General features: G+C 37.2%; 3 protein-coding genes across 3 annotated transcripts in view; 2 read left to right on the top strand and 1 right to left on the bottom strand.

The window, feature by feature from the left end:
• Positions 1–2,509: 2,509 nt before the first annotated feature.
• On the bottom strand, positions 2,510–5,340 carry LOC132791952 (separin homolog sep-1). The gene is made up of 7 exons (XM_060801100.1): positions 5,015–5,340; positions 4,757–4,952; positions 4,219–4,696; positions 3,795–4,157; positions 3,438–3,739; positions 3,049–3,374; positions 2,510–2,994 (listed from the first exon to the last, which is right to left on the bottom strand). The coding sequence occupies exons 1-7, from the start codon at positions 5,085–5,087 to the stop codon at positions 2,807–2,809; spliced, it is 1,926 nt and encodes a 641-aa protein (XP_060657083.1). The 5' UTR covers positions 5,088–5,340; the 3' UTR covers positions 2,510–2,806.
• A 4,674-nt stretch (positions 5,341–10,014) lies between these two features.
• Positions 10,015–14,278, top strand: LOC132793387 (uncharacterized). Its single transcript, XM_060803303.1, has 2 exons — positions 10,015–10,101; positions 14,180–14,278. The coding sequence occupies exons 1-2, from the start codon at positions 10,036–10,038 to the stop codon at positions 14,276–14,278; spliced, it is 165 nt and encodes a 54-aa protein (XP_060659286.1). The 5' UTR covers positions 10,015–10,035.
• A 112-nt stretch (positions 14,279–14,390) lies between these two features.
• LOC132793386 (protein still life, isoform SIF type 1) overlaps positions 14,391–18,903 on the top strand; it is a 105,924-nt gene continuing 101,411 nt past the window's right edge. Inside the window, 3 exon segments of the mRNA XM_060803302.1 lie at positions 14,391–14,497; positions 15,168–15,361; positions 15,452–15,570. Coding sequence (XP_060659285.1) covers positions 14,391–14,497; positions 15,168–15,361; positions 15,452–15,570 — 420 coding nt within the window.

Consider the following 18,903-nt stretch of genomic DNA (forward strand, 5'->3'; position numbering starts at 1 on the left):
ACGCCGCATTGGTTGCGTCGAAGGTCGTTGCGAGATTTTTCGCTGTCGCTCCGTCGCTCAGTCGCTGCCAGCGCCTAATTAATGAAATGTGTGTCATAATGCGACAGACAGTTAGTAGGTCAAGTGGATTGAGGGTTGAGGTTGAGGGCCAAACTCTTTCCTTGGCCCAACCCCGTTCTTCTTCTGCTGCTGTTTGCTGTTTCGTCTTCTTCTTCTCTTCTCTCCCTACACCTTTTTTGAGCATTAGAAAAACGAGCAGCGACAACGACAACGACGACGACGACGACGACGACGATGCGAGTAAAAGTTAAGTAAATAAATAGAAGGGCGTGTGCTGCTGTTTGGCCAACTTCTTCGCTGGCCCCCAAAATGGGCGCAGCACTCTGGCTTAGAGAGCTCTCGTGGCTTGAGCTTAGCCATTGGATAATAAATGGCAACTGGGATGCACACACACTCACACACACACACACTCACATATCCCAGCCAAATTGATAGATAATTATTAGTGTCATTCAAGGAGCACGCTTCACATTCGCTCCTCTCTCAAACACTCGACCTTGCCTCATCGGATTGTCAGTTTGTCAGCTTAGAAGTTATGCTGATGCCTCTTTAAATGTCACACATATATCTTCAGCCTTAAGACGCCTATTTCTTATAGCTGTCATTGAAATGGGGCGAACAAAAAAAATCGACAAATAATTACTTTGCCTAAGTTGCGCTTTGTTTTTTTTTTTGGGTTTCGTAACTATTTTTCATTCGAATACAAATTGCACTAGATATATCTTTGCTAAAACTATTTAAGTGATGTCAGTCGAGAATTAAATATGTGTAAAGAAAATCAGATAGGTAGATCATAAAATTATTGGGTTGGTAAATAAATTTTTAGCAATCAAGTTTTGCAAATCTATTAAATAAATTGGATTTTTAAAAATGAATATGTACGATCAAAATACAAAAAAAAAGAAATAGTCCCTGTAAAATATCATTTAAGGGTCAAAATACATATTATGTTATGTGAGAACTAAAATAAATATAAAAGTAGATATATAATTAAAATGTTATATTATTAAAATTCGGCGATCATGAAAAGAATATCAATAAAAATATTAATTAAAAGTAATAAAGAAGAAAGTAAGAATAGAAGTAAAAATCAAAAGATATGGCAAGGTTCACAAGTTAATAAAGTATTTTATAAATATTATTATTAATGTTGAACATATGTATTTAAAAAAAAGCATTAAAAGTATATAAAAATGGTTATAGCTAAAATATAAAAATATTATATTAGTAGGAATAAATTTGCTAGATATCAAAGAGAAAGGATTAGAAAAGTATTTGAAAAATGTTAGTTTAAACGATTAAAATATATATTTTGTTAGAAATAAAGCCAATAGAAATCAAAAATTATGTAAACATATAAATCTTTTTTAAAAATATTTAGAAATGAAGTCGAAAGGAGTTTAAATTAATATAATATATCCAAAAATTTAAAAAATATATTTTTAAAAGGTTGAAACACATATTTAGCTAGGAATGAAATAGAAGGAAATAGAAAAGTATATAAATAAATAAAAAGTCCCTTAAAAATATATATTTTTAAGTGTTTAGTCTACGGCACGCTAAAGTTATAGAACTAAATAATAAAGCAGTTTGGCAATTTGTTCACTTTACAATCTAATTGTTATTATATTCGTATTCCCGTACTAAATAATAAATCTGTCTAACTGTCTTTGCACCTCACCTTTCACAGTTCACCTAACTTTGTTTTAAATTTAAGACTTTCTTGCAATCACACGAAAATAATAATCACAAATAAATTTAACTAATTTTTGGTATCCTGCACAGGATAATTAATAATTACTCCAATTGATTCTGGCATGTGTTTCAAATGACAGCAAATGGCAAATTTTCAATGTTAAACAATGCAATACTAAAACGGTTAATGTTCCAATAATCTTAACTAAACACAATTTGTACAAAGATTTAATTCAAACATCATGTCTAAGTAAAACTAAAAACTACAAATTAAACAAGAACAACAAAAATTAAAAACAAAAACCAAGTGCCAACGACACAACAACTTAAACTAAAACGAAACTTCAACTAATTAATTCTACACACAACTTTTGCACCCAACTAAGGTAAGTTAAGAGCACATTTTTGCTAATCCTATACATCTAATTGTCATTTGAAATGGTTATCATATTTTTTTAAGTGATTCTAAATGTTGTACATATTTAATCTTCAAACATTTTAAGCACTTTTTAAATGCAACCAAATGAAATTATAGAAAATGTTGTAAATAGTTACATACAAATTTTAATATAGAGAAGAATAGAAAATAATGAATCAATTATTTAGTTTTCTGGTTATATAGAAAAGATTAAAGTTATTATTTCGCCTAAGGGAAGCAATATTACGTATTTCCAGTTTTATCTAGATTTTCTTCCATCAAGAAAATACTGTCTTATGATTAATATTCTTAGCTCGTGAATTTAAAGACAATTTTAAATTTAACACTTTATTTTGGTCTTCTTTGACAGTCTTATTTTAGGACTTACAATGTGAAAATTTTGCAGACCGTTTTCTCTCTTTATATCGCTACTTATCAACTATGAATTCTAAGTCTACAATTGAAATTCATAATACAAATTTTAATAACATGTGAAACTACTTGAATTAAATTCAATAACTAAAAGTAGTAAGAACTAACAGACTTCTCACTTTGATTTCACATTACTTTACTTAATTAAAAACTCTTCACAACCAATTGAATAAATTTCCTACCGAGTTGTGAATGAGTAGCCTAAGTATTTGAGAATGGTAGGTGCTCCACAGCAAGATTCCAAGCGGGTAAACCACGTGATACATAGACGCAATAGTTGTAAACCTTGGGCTCCACCTTGCCCTGCTGTATCCCGGCGAGAATTGAGCAAAGGCTGCCCACTTGATAGTCCGTGACTTGATCAACGGTCTGCGTGACGCCCTTTAAAGCTGTAAAAGAACTTGAATTAGTTATGGAATTAGTTTATAAAGAAGTGCTGCTACCTTTTATAGTGCCCTGAGAGACCCAAGATACGCGATCAATCTGTGTCCAGGGCGTCACTTTCCCATTGGCCGGTGCAATCCAGCGACTGAGCAGATTGGTGGCAATGTTGTCCATGTTACCATCGAGCGCGGGCATCAAAGTGCCCACAACAGTGGGACAAAGGGCGCCATGATAATAATCGTGAGCACCATAAAGCGGACTATAGAGACCCGAGCTCATCACACGCGTCGAATCACAGCCAAAAAGAAAGACGACGCCTTTGATGCGATTGCGATAAATGACGCGACTCGAAACATATTGCAAACTGGAGCCATGACCAGCATAACTAAAAAAGAATAAACAATAGAAATTCCTTAGCGAGATTCCAAGTTGGAAGTGCTTCACTTACACAAAACAGTCCGCTTTGAAAGCCTGATCCGTGAGCAGCTGCTCGGTGGGTTTCGTCTCGAACATGTGCTGCCAATGTGGCAGCCAATATTCCAGAAAACTGCGCATTCGTCGCCCCGATTTAACCAAATCCGACTCGGGATTTATGATGCTCATCCCGTGTCGCTCGATTCTCACCGTGTAGTAGCCATGTTGCACCTGCGCTTTATGACACTTGTAGAGGCGCCACAAGCTGTGCAGCGACTTGAGGCGCGTGCACTCCTGCAGCGGCATCAGCTGCTCCCAATGCATGTGATCCAGACGCTGTAAGTACAAGCGTTTAGTTTATAATACACAATAACAGACAATCAAATCTTGCCTCATCCACCACGAGTAGCAATGGAAAACGCTTCTCAGCCAACGACTGTTCTTGCTGCAGTGTTGACCAGTTACTGCTCCACAGCTTGAGCAGCTGCAGCGCTTGTTGTGCTTCAGTCGTTTTATAATTGGCCAGTTCCAGGCTCAGCGCCTTCTGCTCGGCGTTGTCAAAGCGATTCGCATGTAGCACCGCTTGAGAGAGCAATATACGCTGCTGATTGCTCCAGTTGAGCTTGGCACACAGCTCATCTACGCTGGCCCAAGCCTGTTCCATGTTCTGCTTCAGAGAGGCGCAATGATAGCGTTTTCCCAGAAATAAAAAATTATAGGGAGCAAAGACGTCCTTCAAATCATCGATGAGTTCCTGCAGAAGGCAAAAATAGTTTAACAAGCATAAAGAGAAAGGGAACACCCGTTAGACGGACCTGCAGAGCATCGCTATAGGCATTCAATTCATTCCAGTATTTGGACTTTTGCTGTGACGTCTTCACAGCAGTCGGATCAACTGTTACCACACGCTTAAAGCGTTCCACTAAAGTGCCATAACGCTTGAAGATGTCCACCAATGCAGCATTATCAAAGCGCAGACAAATTGGACCGAGTTCAGGGCTGCGACAGTGCTGCAATAAGCTCAGATAGATGTCGCCTTTCGAGCCTGCAATCTCGTAGTATGTGGAGCAGGTGGTGGCTGGGTTGAAGCTCTTGCACAGCTGCAGCACGCACCATTCCTGCGGCAACTGGCGGCAAACAGACGCAATGCTGGCAAAGCCCGCAACGGGCTCTTGAATCTCCTCGAGAAAATCCAATTTATCCAAAGATGGTTCTTTGGTTTTCGGTTTGCTTTTTTTGTGCTCCAGCTCGTACTTTTGATTATATTTGAGAATGTTTCTGAAGAAAGCATTGCTGCGCAGGAAAATTAGTTTAATTGAGTTTGCTTGATTGTTTTCCCTCTTTGCAACTCACGATTTGTAGTCTTCTTTTTCTTTGGCGCTGGCGGCGGCAAGAATTTCCTCAACTGTTGGCGACCAATTTTCCAGCTGCTGCGCCTCGGTTATCAGACGTGCGTCGCTGTTTTGAAACAGTGCGCGCACTTGGTAGTAAATCGAGTGCTCCATATTGCCATTGCGATATTCTTCGTCCGCTCGCAACAAATTATATTCTGTGTATTGAAATTGTGTGAGTCGTAACAAGCGAAGAAATTTTAACTATTTTATTTCTTACCTTTGGCTTCGGGGCCTGCTTGCGCATTTTGTAGGCCATGCATTTCTTTGTCTATGGCTTTGGCAGTGAACATAGTTTGTTATAATTTCACAATTTTAGTTTGTAAATTCGAATAAATGCGCCTCTTGGACACTGCATGCCACAAGTAGCTGTTGTTTTGCGCATTTTCGCTTGGTTCAGTGTTGGTAGCGCGCGCACAGAAATAAAAAACACTGGTCGCTGTTATCGATAGATATCGATAAGTTGGCGTATTTTATGGTAAATTCTGTTTTACATATTGATGCTGAATGAGAGAAGGATATGACAATTTTGAGAACAAAATTGTTGTTCTTAAAAAGGAAAACTATTAGTTTCAAATAACGTATTTTGGCAATATACTAATCAACTCATGCAGTATTTTTAGTATATCTGTTCGGGATGAAAATATACGTGAACGGTCACTCTGCAGCAAAGGTATCAAATAAACAAACGCGCGCGAAATGTGAAAAAGTTTTACGCTAAACGAAAGAAATTGCAAAATAAGTGAAAAAAATATATTGAAAATAAGAGAAAATCAGGTAAATTTATAAAGTTATTTATGGGTGCAAGGCAGTGAACAATAAATCGTTGGACTATTGTATTGCTTTCAAAAGCTCATTTCATATCCGTTATTTTCTTGTTGTGCTTGTTGTTGTTGTTGCTCCCGTGTGTTCATTCATAAAAACGCAGCAGCGACAACAGAGAAAAGTTCGCGTTAAAGCTTTGCGCAGCGGCGCAGATGCCCAAAACAGCCCGAAAACTGTGTCAATCTGTGTCTAACACATGTGTATGTGCGTGTGTGTGTGGGACATTGTATATTACATTGGCTCCCCGGTGAACCACACCCTCCAGTTGCCCTAAAAAACCTTACGCAACAACAAAAGCGACACACATTGCCAATTATTGCAACAAATTCCGAACAGAGCTTTGACATTTTACAAGAAGGTCCAGCGTTGACTTTTGTTTGATTTTTCTTTTCCCTTTTTGTTTTTTTGTGCTCAGGCGCGCCTTTTTGCTGCCGCTGCAACCAAGAGCTGCAGTTTCTAATGACGTTGCTTAAAGAGATAACGAGAGCAGCGGCGTTGGCGTTGACGTTGTCGTCGGCGTTGACTTTGTGCGTGGGGCGTGCGAAGAAGCTATGACGTCAGTTCAGGCTGGCGCATCCTTTTAAAGCTTTGTTGTTGTTCTCACTTTGCGGCCGCTCCCCAGCTGCAGCTGCAGATTGCACTTTGCCATTGCTTCCGCTCTTCCCTGCCCTAATATTCTTTGTGCCGCATGCTGAAATATGTATGTATGTGTTTATTGAAATATGACTTTTATTATTACTATTTTTGAATTTTTGGCTAAGTGAATGCAGCGTGACAATCGCATTATTATTGATGCTGCATCACACAGCATTCAGATACGTTTGTCAACTTGACGATGCCTTCGTCAAATATTGAAAGCACGCCTGCGCTCTCTCTCGCTCTCACTCTCTCTCTGTGTGTCGCTGTCGATGGCTCTGCTGCTGCTCCTGTTCCTGCTTTCTCTGTCTGTCGCTTGCACTTGCTTTTGGGCAACTTTATCGCTGTCGACGGCTCTGCGAGCAGAGAGCAGCGAGCACTCAGCATCCTTTCTACTTATTAATTTTGATGTTGCTTTTCACTTTTACTTTGTGTATGTTAAACGTGCCTCAGTCTCAGTCGTCTTAGTGTTGGTGTTAGTGTTAGTGTGTGTGGGTGTGCGACAGTGTTGGGCAACTTCGCAAAAGTCCCATGACAATCATCTGGTGTTGTTGTTGTTGTCTGGGTCATAAAAAAGCGTTGACTTGTTGTTGTCGCACGTTCAATCTTTGTTTTTTCGGTTTTGACCATTGGCCACCTGCACATTAAGCAAAATCACCCGCCTCCCCTCCCTTCCTCCTACACAATGAAGCACTCTGGCAACCCTCTGCATTATTTATGAGCCACTGCTAATGCAAAAACTTGGCACGTACACACACACACACATACACATATGTATGTTAAAGAATATGTGTGTGTGGCTAACAGGCTACCTGAGAGCGGGTTGAGTTTGGTCGCGTACGCCTAGCAAATTATAACATTAATATTACATTAACGCACACCAGCGCATGCATGCTCACACATACACTCGCATATACACACACACACACACACACGCGTGCATCGGGGAGACATTAAAGTGAAACAGAATGGCAAAAACTTTCATTTGACGTCCTAAAAGCAACAACAAGAGCACGCGACATGTAAAATAAATGTAACAAAATGCGTACGAACACGAAGCAGTAACAACAAAAGCAACAAAAGCAGGAGCATCAGCAGCAGCATCCATACACCAAAAACAACACAAGGCAGCGACGTCGTCGTCAACAGCAGCCACCCTAAAAAAAAAAAAATATGGCACACATTCCAACAGTTGCAGCGATGCTGACGTCGACTGCGACGCGCAGCAGCTAAGGATGCGCTGCGACGTCGACAGCGACGGCTGATGTGGCTCATTCGTATCGCTCGCTCGCAAAGTCAAAGCGATTTTCGAAGTCGACGGTTGTGTGGCTCGCGCTGCTTGTTTGGGCTCCCGGTGCTGCCTTTTTTCCAGCAAGCAACTGACAAAAAGAAACGCTTTTAACACTTTCACACAAATCAAAACCAACAAAAAAACAACAGATTAACAAAAATAAAATTACAACATCAACATACACACACAAATACACACTCACACCCACACACACAGACACTGACACACACATGCATACTGAGTGGAGAAGAAAAAAAAAGTAAGCGAAAAATCAACAACAAGAATGCGAGCGAAGAGCGATTTTGGGGGAGGCGAAAAAAGTGTAGCATGCTTTTAGGCAGCGCAACGAAAATCGCCTACGCAAATTGAAAACGACAAAAGCGACGAAAGTTTGTGGTGAATTGTAAGCGAAATTGCTTAAAGTGCTGTGCTAAAATCAAGATATTTAAGTAAATTAAGGTGTGGTGATTTATGCAACGTTTTTAGCCAAACACGCACAAGCACAGGGCGGCGACAGACACACACACACACACACACACACACATACAGAATCAGAATCGAAGTGAAGAGCGAGGGGAGAGCAGCAGTCAACGATTGCACATACCTCTAAGCAAAGCACACAAATACACACATTCACACAGACACACAGCGAAGAGGCATACAAAATAAAGGATAACGACGAACAAGCGACGAAAAAGCAAGAAAGAAATCGAAATTAAAATATATGTTGTACTACAACAACAACAATAACGACAGCAGAAGCAGAAGCAGCAACAGCAGCCGAGAGAAGAACAGCAACAAGAGCAACAACAACAACAGCGGCGCAGGCAATTTTCGGCTGTCGCTGTAATTCGAAGCTCATCTGCGCTGCCCGCGCGCTCACTCTCTCTCTTTCTCTGCTCTGCTCTCAGCTGCTGCGCTGCTCTGCTCTCGCGTTGCGCTCTCTCGTGTTTGTGTGTGTGTGTGTGCTTCGTTAAGTGAAAACATTTCGTTTCGTCAAGTTTTGTAGGTATTTTGGCAGGCCAGGAGGCTGGCTACACACACAAATATACAGAGCGACGACATGTCCTCGTCATCTGCTGCTGCTCCTGCTGTGAATAAAAATCATCGGCCGCATCATAAATAAACTTCAACATTCCCAAATAATCAAACACTCAATAATCCAGCAGCAACGCGATAAAAAACTGACTAACAAATAACTAAACACAACAAGTTTAAGGACGAGCACAAGGAATTGGCAGTAAACGAAAAACGAAAAGAAAAAAAAAACAGAAGAGAGGCGAACAAGAAAAATCGGTTTGTGTTTTTTTTGTGTGTGTGTTTTATTTGCAAAAAAAAGGCAAAAGGCGTTGCCAAATCAAAAGCTGCAGCAAAAACACATAGTGAAACGAGCACAATTAATCCAATACAACAATAATAATACATCATACTATTAATAATTATAGCAGGCACAAAATTAATTACTATATAGAGAGCAAGCATAAATTAATCATACGCACCGTTAAACACACACACACCGCAAAAAAGTAAAAAACCTAAAAAAAGCAAACCGCACCAAAAGTGAAATTTTCATGTGACATTGTGAAAGGCAGCAGAAAGCAAGAAAATAAAGGAAAGGCAAGGCAAGGCTGCATTAATAATACAGACAACAATCATATATAGCATATAGGATATAAGGGATATAAAAGGACTCGGTCGGCACTCAAGAGGAGGCAAGCACAAGCAGCAAGCAAGCACAAGCACAGTACACTCTGGCTGTTCTATTATTTAACTGCTTTCAACGCACCTTTCAACTTGACGAAGCCTGATTGAAAGTCGCTTTCAACGGCAACCACACAGCATCCACACAGACAGAGAGAGAGCGGGAGAGAGAGGCAGCAACGACATCAACGTCAATCCGCTCAATATTTATATCTCCGCCGCGCTCAGCATAACGAAACGAAACTCAACTGAACTGAAACTCAACTCGAACTTTCAGACGCAGACGCCACTAGGTCCTGGGTTTTGAGACTCTGTGCTGTGCTTCAGTGCGGTTCGCTGTTGGTTTCGACTGGTGCCTGACTGGCCCACAAAAAAAAAAACAGTACACAAAGGAGAAGAAAAGAAAAACAGATATTCAGCCGCAGCAGCAAAATAAATAACATCTGACAGCTGCTGCTACTTCGTCTCCTGCTTTCGCCTCCTACTCGGTCGTCAGCTTCAGCTTCAGCTTCTTCGTCGTCCTGTCAATTCGAGTTGTGTGTGTCGAGTCGAGTTGAGGCGAGTCGTGTCGAGTCGAGTTGAGTCGCGAGTCTCGAGTGCACAATTTGCAGCGACCTCTAAGCAATATATTCACAAGATAAACAAACAAACTACAGCTGTAACTACAACTAACTGTAACTGTAACTGAAACTACAATCAACCAAACAACAACAACAACAACAAGTCTAACTAACTAGCAATATAACACAACATTAACAAACAAACAAACAAATAATCAACTAACCAAAATGGGTGCCAAGGAAAGTGTCGAGGCAGCTGTTAAAATGAATGCCGATGGCTGGGGCCACGTGGAGGTGTGTATAAAAATGTCAAATTTCTAATTCAATTTAACAATCTAATCAAAAACAGGAGGGCTTTAAAAAGTGTAATGAAGATAAGGTTAAATCTATGTTTCAACTTCTAAAAGAAAAAGAAGATCCATCTTTTCCATTATTTTTGCTTGAGTTGTAGATTAATATTCCCCTTCTTGAGCAAACATTCCTTAAAGAAATTCAATATTTATTATTATTACCTTATTGTCCCTGTTCCCATCTATATGAAAATCTATAGCTTACTTGTATTCAGACTCTTAATGCCAGAGATTTATATTTGTTTTAGTATAAAATTAATGCTAAATATTTTTTTTGGAATTATTGATGTTGGTCGGGTTAATAATTTAATAATCTGGATGGTTCTCATTTAATAATCTTGATCTTTAACAAAATTTCCTTGTCGAAACTCAATGTCATCGGTGTCAACATCTATAGAGCAATAGTCTTTTGACTCTTGATTCTAAAAATTTATATTTCTTTTGGAGTAAAACTAATGTAAAATCTTTTTCTGGAGATATTGTTTTTAATCTTGTTCTTAATTAATAATCTGGGGACTTCTTTAACAAAATTTCCTTAGAAAACTATCATTGAATATTGCGCTCTACTCATTTATTCCTTTCTGTCCTGTGACGAGCTATTGTATTTTGACTCTTCATACTAAACACTTCAATTTATTTAAATGAACACTTAGTGAATGTTCTTTTTATGGTATGTTGTTCTGTGTGCTCTCTATTTTCCAATTAGAGAAATTAATCTTCCGGCATCCTTATCAAAATTTCCTCAAAAAAGCTCAATGATTGTCCTATACTACTAATTTTAATCCTTAGTCTCCCAGACAAAATAAATATATGTAGCTATTATCTTACTCTTTGTGCTTAATATAAATATTAATTTGAATGTTAATATAAGAATTTTTTTAATGAATATTTGACTCAGATACTCTCTTCTTATATAGCTGAGTATTTTTAAATAGTTCGTGATTCATTTTTTGTGAATTTCAATGTAAATATAACAGTTTTTTTTAATGGATATTTGACTCTGATGCTGAATTTTACTAAATAGTCATTGATTCATTTTTGGCATGAAAGTTTCTAAAAACGTGACATTTTTTTCACACATGGGATATAATTGTTAAAAATGCAACTAATACCTCGAAATCTTTAGTCATATAAAATATGTACCTAATTATATATGAAAATCAGTTTACTTTCTATAAAGAGTTCTTAGGTTACATATCGCAAGAGATCAAGTTTGATGCTTGTACATCGCAATTATTAGTTTTTAGCTATATCTTTTATATATTTGTATGAATATCAGAACAATACTTAATAATGATGATGGGCAAAAAACAGTTTCTAAGTTGCATATCGAAAGAGATCATGTTTGATGCTTGTACATCGAAATTATTAGTTTTTAGCTATATCTTTTATATATTTGTATGAATATCAGAACAATACTTAATAATGATGATGGGCAAAAAACAGTTCCTAAGTTGCATATCGAAAGAGATCATGTTTTCTGCTTGCCAAACACTTTGATAGTTCTACTTGAGTGTCATCTCTAGCATTGTTTTTCGGTCTTTCAAGTTGTCAATTGGCTGCGGCACAGACAATTCAATCTGTCAATGATGCCGCTGTCTGAGATTGTGACCCAAAAATCGCCAAAGCTGTCGCCACCTTCGCTCCTGATTGCATTTTGATGAGCCAGACGAGTCGCAGATTGACACAAACATCGAAAGAGAGAGAAAGGCAGCTAGAGAATGAGCACTTTTTGATTGATTTTAAAAATAAATTTAAAACAAAAAACGAAAACACGTGCAGACGCAACGATTGTGGCATCCACTTGAATGTAGCAGCATGCGGGGCCCCCACAAATAGTTATCTGCCGATCTCTCTCAGTCTCAGTCTCCGTCTCTCGATCTCTTCAGCATAACAATTTGTGCTGTGTGGGCGAGCAGCAAGCTCTTGAGATTTCGAAGAGACAACGTGAGTGCACAAGAGAGATCGAGAGAGGGAACTTTGTCTGAATATGAATGAAAATGTGTTTGGATTTTCCTTTAGCTTTTCTGTTGTCAGTTTTTTAGTTGTTTGCCTGAGTTTGTGGCGTGCATTGTGCGAGTTTGATGTTCTCTGAGAAAAACGAAAAACCTTTATATAAACACTAACTAAAACAATTCCAAAGGTCGTAAACAGGTGTCTGCTCGGTAAATGCTGTAAACAAAAATAGCTAAAGAACAAAATAAGTTTATATAGTGTATATATAGTCGTATAGAATCGCTAACAAAACAAACAAACAAACACAAAAAAAGGCAACAGGCTGCAGCCAGGCCGAAAAAAGCGAAAAACTTTTAGATATATAATTATATTTATATTTCTTAAAGGTGGAATGAAAATTCATATAAATAAAAGTCGTGCAACATGTGGCGCGAATAAGTTTTGTGTGTGCTCAGTGTGTGTCAAAAGACATAAAACGCAGCGAGATCAAATCGAATCAGATCATATCAGAAATATACTCAAATCATAGCAACTTCAAAGCACTTTTTTCCGCTGTTAATCTTCAAGGTGTTGTTGCTGTGTTTATTTTTTTTTCTCTCTTATTTTTCTTTTTTTCTAATCGTTATTGTTGACACCTACACGCCAAGCATGCGGCATGTGGCAAGCGGCGAGCGGTGGAGCAAGAAGCTTGCTTTCCGACTGCATTTTGGCCAGCAAATAGCGTTGAACTCGCTTCGTTTGCACCTCGCTCAACGGTGTTAATAAATAACCGGCGTGGGTTGATTCAAATGTTTTAATCACAAACAGTGTGTGTGTGTGTGGCACAACTTAAGACAACTCTTACCTCATAGCCAAAAGATTTGCTTCAAGTTCAAATATGCATTTTAATTTATGCAAGAGTTTGAAATATTTCATTGAAATTCACATTTTTCATGCATTGTTTTGCATTCGTTTCGAAATGATCTTTTCAATGAGGGATAAAATAAATACAAATATTTTTGTGATATATTGTTTGATTTTGATCTATTATTATCTATGATTAGTTTGTTTATCTATATTTTAATCAGCGTAGGTTCGATGTAAAGTTATGTTAGACACATTGTAAGAAAAGTTTTAGTTTCTTTCCAATCCCACTTCCGTTCCGCAAATCAAAAAACATCGAATGAATGCAGTATTGTATCAATGTACCAAATATATAGTACGGTATATTCTTAGTGTTGTTATGGTATATTATGTTGGTATATTTAAAGAATAATACTGCACTGATTTGCTAGAGTTATTTACTCTTATTTAAATTTAATCAGCCAACTAAATGGATTCTCTTTTAAGGCTAGATTGAGAAACCATCCTTAAGAATGATCTTGCAAAAATAACTTTTATATTTAGCTCAGACATTAACTAAAAACGGGCTTTTATTGTAAGCTTTGATCATTTTATATACAGAGTACCGATTTTACTTATATTTGGAGTAGATTATTTTCTGTATAGATTTGCATTCAGTGGCTTTTGACTATATAGAAAATCTGTCAAAGTATGAATACAAACGGAGATTATATTTCGAGAAGATGACTTGTTGGCTAGATTCTCATTCAGTGCCCTTTGATTAGACAGAAAATCTGTCAAAGAATGAATTTAAATACTTTTTTTTAATTAATATATAAGAATGAAACTAATTTTTAATGTCCAAGCTTTGTTTGTTTCTTTGAGCTATTTACATTATAATAGGGATTTTTACTTGTAGATGATTTGATGGATAGATTCTGATTGAGTTGCATTTGATCAGCCAGAAGAAAAGAATGAATTGAAATGCATTTTTTGAGCTAATATATAAAAAAGAAACTATTTAGTATGTCCAAGTTTTTGTTTCAAAGAAACATGAGCTGTTTTATTTAAGATGCAATAGTTCAATTCAAGTTTAGCAAACGATCTTCAGACTTGATGTGCAGTTGCTTTATATTCATTTTTTTTTTGCGCATTCCCATATAAGAAAAGTGTTAAATGTTGTCTCACCCATTTACTTATTAATTGTGTCTAATTTCTTTGCTTTCTTTCTGCGTGTTTAGCAGCGCGGAAGTCGCTACCACGGCCATCGGCATAATCAACGGTCGCAGTCGCTAAATCGCGGCCAAGCGCTCTCGCAGGCGGACGTGAGCGGCATGTGGTGACATCGGGGTGCCTCTGGTAAAGGTAAGTAATGAAGTTAATAATTTATAGATATTATTCTAATACATTGTAAACTCGTTTTTAGGATCTGCGGCGGGCTGTGCTAACTGCGCCATGGGCAACAAATTGAGCTGTTCGTGTGCTCCATTGATGCGCAAGGCTTATCGCTATGAGGATTCACCCTGGCAGAGTTCTCGTCGTCGCGATGGACATCTATTGAGGTGAGTGTTTGTTTGTTGGCAGCCAGTTGTTGCAACAACTACTACTTCTATTATTGCTGTGTGACAGTGGCAACTTTCTCCTCTGTACTACTCTTTGTGTGTGACTCTTTTTGTTCTCTCTGACTGGCTGTTGTAAATATGGAACAAAAAACAAAAATCGAAAAAAAAAACCAAAAAAAACAATTGAATTCGCCTTTTTCGATAACTTTTTTCGTAATCAACTAATTGTGTTCTTCTTCTGGTTTTTCTTTCTTTCAAACAAAAAACGAAATGAAAACAACACTTAAAAACAAATGTAAAACTTTCGACCTTGCCTACACTTCCAACCAACCACACACAAACCACACGGCCAAACTACAACAACAACAACTACAACAAATCTGCCACCTGCTACAACATCCTATCCACAAAAAAAACGAACAACTGCAACAACAAACAACAACTGTGCGCTTCCTTTGTTTGATTTTACTTTCAATTGAATTCACCCAACAAAATAAAAAAATTGCACAAAATTTGAATTGGATGAAAACCGAAAACCCCCAACAACAACCAACCAACCAACCAACCAACCAACAACAACCAACTACAACCCGACTACAACTCTCCAAAAACCAAACTTAATGCCTTAATTGTCAACAAACGCAAATACGATTTTATTAACCAACGCTAGTTCGTTCAGGTTGTGGGCTGAGGTCTTTCACGTATCGGCAAGCGGCGCCGGCACCGTCAAGTGGCAACAAGTGTCCGAAGATTTGGTTCCTGTCAACATCACATGCATTCAGGATTCGCCCGAGTGCATCTTCCACATCACCGCCTACAACAGTCAGGTGGACAAGATACTCGACGTGCGACTTGTGCAGCCAGGTGAGTTTTTCCTCTCCTCTCTTCTCTCCTGTCTTTCCCTTACTCTTTCGGTGTGTTTAACTTGTTCGTGTGTGTTTACCTTCGATTTAGGCACACGCATTGGACAGGCATCGGAATGCTTTGTTTACTGGAAGGATCCAATGACTAACGATACTTGGGGCTTGAACTTTACATCGCCCATCGATGCCAAACAGTTCCGAGAATGCTGTGTAAGTATTCTCTTACAGTTTTGCGAGTTGCACAAGTTTGCCTTTAACGACGACAAGCAACAACCACCTTCAACTGATACCTTAACCACCAAAAAAAAAAGAAGAAAAGCCACCTCAGCCAACCACTAACTACACAACACAAACACACACACAGAACACATAGCGAACACACACACACACAGACACTCTACTAACAATTACAAATAGCAATTTGGGCAGTTCTATTGCAAGGAACTGCTCAAAGAACACACACATAGTTGATGATGCTGTGATGATGATGATGATGATGATGATGATGACCGAGCGTGGTGAATGTTTGATGTATACAGCCTATAACTATGCATTTCAATCTGGAAACTGAATTCAATTCAAAATTCAAGCTTTAACTCATGCCATGCCATTTGTCGCAGTCACTGTCACTGTCATCTCGCTACACACAGACAGACAAAACAGACAACAACAACAACAAAACGCTCTCGAATCAACAACAAAAAAAAAGAAAGAAAAACGATCAAATAACAATAAACAGCTGTAACTGTAAAACATACTTAAGTATACATATATTTATATATATACAATATAATATATATATTCTCGTTCATTAGTTTCGATAAATTTCGTGCAATTTGGCATTATGTTTAACCTTTGAAAATTATACCTCAGTTCTGTTTTCTCCATCTTTAGTTTTGTTTTCATAACCAAAAACATTCCAAAAATAAACAATTTGGCTAAAACGTAAACGTAAGAATTGTATCCGTAGTTGCTATATATCATTACAGAGCTTAGAACAACTGCTTTAAGCCAAATGCCAAAGGAATTGTATATAGACAAAAAAGAGAAGATATTTCTTTGGCATTTGGAAACACTTCACAAACTCACAACACACCGAACACTCTGACCAGTCAAACATAGAAACTGTCTGGATTTTCGTATCTAATAATTGTTTCGTTTCTTTTCTTACTTTGCGCCTCATTTGTTGCAGGTATCTTACATTGTAAAAAAATACGTTAGTATCGCTTCATTCTATTTGTTTGTCACGACACACGAAAATACAACTCTTACTGCTGCTATTACTACTTCTACTACTACTTACTTACTTTCACTTACAATTAACTTACTAGTACATTAACGTTTTTACCAAACTGTTAACTGTCAAGCTAAATGTCTCAACTCTTCTTTTTTAACTGTCACCACAGAGAAAGTTAACTCTATTGAAAATCCCATAATCTCGTAGCTTCCTCCCTTTAGTCGGGGCATGTGTAAGATCATAAACCACACACACACACACACACACACACACATACATATTCATATGTAAAAATGTCCACTGCTGAACGTATCCCTATGTGTCGTTGTAACTCTGTTGTCACTTGTCTACTATATCTATTCACTTTTATGTGTGTCTCACGAGTTTTCAACCCCTTTCCCCATCAAACCTAAAAAACAACCAATAAATATCTATCACAAATCGCTAAAACCAAAGCAATCCAAGCACACACCGAGCATACCGAGCATAACAGTTATAAATACCAGATAATACCAACTAAATACCAGTTAAATACCAGACCACTGAGCAGCTGCATTCATTTTCTACTACTATAAATGTATTTTTTGCGTGTGTGATTGTGCGTGTGAGTGTGTGTGTGTATCCCCAAGAGGTTTACTTGTGTCTATGTATGTTAACACATTCTCACACACCCACACTCACACACACACACACACACAACAAAATACTCTCACATACAAACACACATACACATACAATGACTAACTACCTAAAACACGGCACAGCCACTAAAATTTGTTAAATGTATTTATATTATATATTCTTTCATTTCTTTTTCTCTCTTCTAATCATTTTCGAAATCATTCTCGAAACACAAACAACAAACAAAAAAAAATAATAAAAAAAAATCAATCGAAATATATATTTAATATCGATCTAATAATCGAACGAACGAAACCAAATCCAAATTCGTTTTGAAAAATCTTTCATTTTTGATGCATTTCATTTGATACTTAAAATATATACTTATTGTAAAATGTATTCAAATTTTCGTACGTTTACCTCGAAAAAAAAATTGAATAACGAAAAAAATAAAACAACCGACCTGCAAAAATATATCTCAACAAAACTTTTACACACGCAACTACAAAACAACAAACAACAACTACAACAAACAACAATATAACATAAATAATTATAAATTTATACTTCTCTAAATGTACACTTACAATTCTATATTCTATCTATGAAAACTCTGTCCCTCCTCCAAATCAAAAAAATACTTAAAAAAAAAAAACAATGCTTTTATTATCTCTAACATAATACTTTATTTAACAACTTTCTACTATTATTATATATTTATGTATGTATAAATATATATGTTATATTTCCAACTCGATTCGTTTGCATTTGACACATGTGCCACAAAAATGAAAATAATATAAAAAATACCAACTTAACTGAAAATTTCAATTGCGATAAAAACTAATGAACGAAATCAAATTTTGCGAATTACGAAAATTGCACAATTGATAATTGATAATTGAATTGAATTGAATATTTGCCGAACGTACAATGAAAATGCAAAAGAAAAACGCAAAACGCTTTAAAACAATCGCACGTATCCTCTACTACAATACCGTTACCTATCCTCTGCAAACCGTTTCCGATGAGCCCTAAATCCCCTCAACCCGAGAACCCCAGCTCCATCCTTATCCCGAACCGAGTGGGCGGTTAAAGAACTATCGAAACAACTTTCAAAAACAATGCTCAACTGAGAATAGATCGATTAAACGATAGCAGTATTAGCAAATAGATCCAAAAAAAGAGAATTTTGAGAAGCGCCGAGAGAGGCGCAAAAAAGCACAAGTTAACCAAAAAAAAAAAAGAGTTAACCACAGAATTTAAAATATTTAACCGACGAGTTAACGTGAGGTTTAAACCCAAGCAGTAAATATACAGATATATTCTTGGAAAATCATTTTGAAAAGGTTTCTAAAACCGAATTAAAATCAAACATCGATAGCGATAATAATGCAAATCGAAGCAACACGCACATATGCTCACAATAATAACTAAATGTTAATGCAGCAATTTAATCAAAACTAAGCTTAATGTTAATATTATCCACAAGCTAAAGCGTTTGTTAGGCGTAAGTTTAGATAATCCCAATGCGCCTAGCGCTCCGCTTTTATAGAAGCATAGAGAAACACGCTACTTAAACGAATGCACTCAAAAGTCTTCTATCTGAAAACCAAACAAAACTCAACTTAATGCAATTTAAACTCAACTCTAATTGTAGCTATTAACTAATGCTTGTATGTGTA

The sequence above is a fragment of the Drosophila nasuta genome, chromosome 3 (assembly GCF_023558535.2).
Source record: "Drosophila nasuta strain 15112-1781.00 chromosome 3, ASM2355853v1, whole genome shotgun sequence".
NCBI lineage: Eukaryota > Metazoa > Arthropoda > Insecta > Diptera > Drosophilidae > Drosophila > Drosophila nasuta.

Excerpts from the sequence above, each read along its gene's own strand:
- LOC132791952 (XM_060801100.1), bottom strand. The coding sequence starts at position 5,087 with ATGTTCACTGCCAAAGCCATAGACAAAGAAATGCATGGCCTACAAAAT. Across the intron at positions 4,953-5,014 it reads AGCAGGCCCCGAAGCCAAAG|AATATAATTTGTTGCGAGCG; the intron begins GTAAGAAATAAA and ends TTCAATACACAG. Across the intron at positions 4,697-4,756 it reads GAAAAAGAAGACTACAAATC|CAATGCTTTCTTCAGAAACA; the intron begins GTGAGTTGCAAA and ends TTTCCTGCGCAG.
- LOC132793387 (XM_060803303.1), top strand. The coding sequence starts at position 10,036 with ATGGGTGCCAAGGAAAGTGTCGAGGCAGCTGTTAAAATGAATGCCGAT. Across the intron at positions 10,102-14,179 it reads ATGGCTGGGGCCACGTGGAG|CGCGGAAGTCGCTACCACGG; the intron begins GTGTGTATAAAA and ends CGTGTTTAGCAG.